The following is a 574-nucleotide window of genomic DNA, read 5'->3' as shown; positions in this document are numbered from 1 at the left end:
CAATACAGTTGAGTCGCAAAAATAACACGTCTTATTCAAGTAGACACAATTCACTTTGTCAGTGTACTCAATCAATAAAGAGGTAAAAACGAAAGAAAAGCTCACAGCGCTCCAGCAGATGAGCTGGTTGGTGTCGGGGTCCTCCACCAGGGTCCACAGCTTGGTGAGGAAGGCGGGGACATTGCTGGCGTAGATCCCGTCCACGCCAGCGGCGCCCGGCGACTCCTGCATAATCTCCACTGCTTCAGTCCCACTTCGAACCCACGCTGGGGGAAGAAACAGCACGAGGCCCCTGGGCAGCGTGGAGACGCGGGCCGTGCGAGGTAGAGCGAGGGAGGGCGATAGAGTGTGTTGGAGGTCGTCCAGGCTCTAGTCCATAGTGAGGGCTCAGATGGTGTGACAGTAATCCTTAGGTGTTTCCGCGGTGGTTGATCAAACTGTAGAGCTACTGCTTTCCTCTTGACCTGTACATCCCTGGGTTGTTTTCCCCCCCCTTGTTTACCTGTGCCTGTGTGTTCGACTATGATTGCTCTGCCTCACGCTCCTGGAGTTTGGCACAGCTCTGAGCTCTCTT

At 54.5% G+C, this 574-nt stretch overlaps 1 protein-coding gene across 1 annotated transcript in view; it reads right to left on the bottom strand.

Moving 5' to 3' along the window:
- Positions 1-231, bottom strand: part of hsf4 (heat shock transcription factor 4) — a gene marked incomplete at both ends in the record, with an annotated part of 9,081 nt that extends 8,850 nt beyond the window's left edge. Inside the window, one exon of the mRNA XM_079743912.1 lies at positions 106-231. Coding sequence (XP_079600038.1) covers positions 106-231 — 126 coding nt within the window. The remainder of the gene's footprint in view (positions 1-105) is intronic.
- Between the last annotated feature and the right edge of the window lie 343 nt (positions 232-574).

Source organism: Pollachius pollachius (genome assembly GCF_949987615.1).
Source record: "Pollachius pollachius genome assembly, chromosome: 9".
Classification (NCBI taxonomy): Eukaryota; Metazoa; Chordata; class Actinopteri; order Gadiformes; family Gadidae; genus Pollachius; species Pollachius pollachius.
Note: the sequence above shows the minus strand (reverse complement) of the source record. Positions and strands in the feature narration are given on the sequence as shown.